The 1,194-nt window shown below is 46.0% G+C and overlaps 1 protein-coding gene across 1 annotated transcript; it reads left to right on the top strand.

Moving 5' to 3' along the window:
- Positions 1-371: 371 nt before the first annotated feature.
- LOC139734565 (fatty acid-binding protein-like) lies at positions 372-855 on the top strand. Its single transcript, XM_071645340.1, has one exon. The coding sequence runs from the start codon at positions 372-374 to the stop codon at positions 792-794; it is 423 nt and encodes a 140-aa protein (XP_071501441.1). The 3' UTR covers positions 795-855.
- Positions 856-1,194: the final 339 nt, after the last annotated feature.

Below are 1,194 nucleotides of genomic sequence, written 5' to 3'. Positions count from 1 at the left end.
CGCCAGCACGGTTGTGAGACAAGGCGAGCACCGGCGCGGAGGCATCATCCACGAATTATGCCAGCCATTTGGCGGGAGTCGCCCGAGCTCCACTCGTGAAAAATTCCGCGGCAAATCCTCCGTAATCCTGAATCGAAACTTCTTAGACAGACTTAACATCATTCCGTCTGGTCCCCATCTGGCGCCGTTTCGTCAACAAGAATATCTGAATCAGAATACTTCACTTCCGGCACATTTTGATCACCCACATTGAAAGATTAACAGTACTTGTTCAATTTGAACTTGAAATTAACAGAAGCTGGTCACCTTAAGCCTTACATTTTCACCTTTTCGTAAACTACAGCAGTAGTACTCGAAAAAGCAAAAAAACTATGTCGCAACTCGTGGGCAAGTGGAAATTAGTTCGCAGTGATAACTTCGAAGAGTACTTGAAGAAGATGGGTGTTAACGCACCTATGCGTAAATTAGCCATCCATATGTACCCCACGTGCGAAATCACGCGAAATGGTGACCAGTTTGCCATTAAGATGAACGTTCCTGTCATAACAATCCACGAGCAGCAGTTCACACTGGGGACAGCCTTCGAAGACCTGCTCCCGAGCGGGGAGAAGCAGATGACCGTGGCAACCCTGGAGAGCGAAGACAAGCTGAAACTTATCCAGGAGGAGGAGTCGGACGAGCCTCACATCGTCGTGCGCGAAGTCGTGGGCGAAGAGATGGTGATGACGTGCAGTAAGGGATCTGTGTCGTGCACCAGGGTTTTCAAGAGGCTTAAAGACGGTGAGGAGGACTAGGCGAATTAGCAAGAAGGAAGATCACCACGGGCAGCTACCACCAAGGCTAAGTGTAACGTCAGCAGCATACCCCTACAAAACATGTTACCATAGCTTAGATAATATAACCTTCTCAATATTCTCAAAGTACCAGACACACTTGGTAATAGGCTCACTGCTGTCCGATGCACCATGCACGAGAAGTCTATTATGAATGTCTCTCATATATTGGCAGTGTCATTTGCGATTAATGATAGCGTATGTTCTGAAGATAATCAGTCTGTTGTTAATATGTGTGGCAATTGTGACAAAGTGTTGTTTTAAAGGTGTTACGTGCCTGGTAAATCGAACATTACGTGATCTGTAGGCCTAGTTTGTATAACCTAACAAACATGTTACAATAAGTACTCTGATGAGTACA

Source organism: Diadema antillarum, unplaced genomic scaffold, assembly GCF_040938485.1.
Source record: "Diadema antillarum isolate AM-2024a unplaced genomic scaffold, OU_Dant_1.0 seq00000533_RagTag, whole genome shotgun sequence".
Taxonomy (NCBI): Eukaryota; Metazoa; Echinodermata; class Echinoidea; order Diadematoida; family Diadematidae; genus Diadema; species Diadema antillarum.
The sequence above is the reverse complement of the archived record's forward strand: the minus strand, read 5'-3'. Positions and strand labels throughout refer to the sequence as shown.

Excerpts from the sequence above, each read along its gene's own strand:
- LOC139734565 (XM_071645340.1), top strand. The coding sequence starts at position 372 with ATGTCGCAACTCGTGGGCAAGTGGAAATTAGTTCGCAGTGATAACTTC.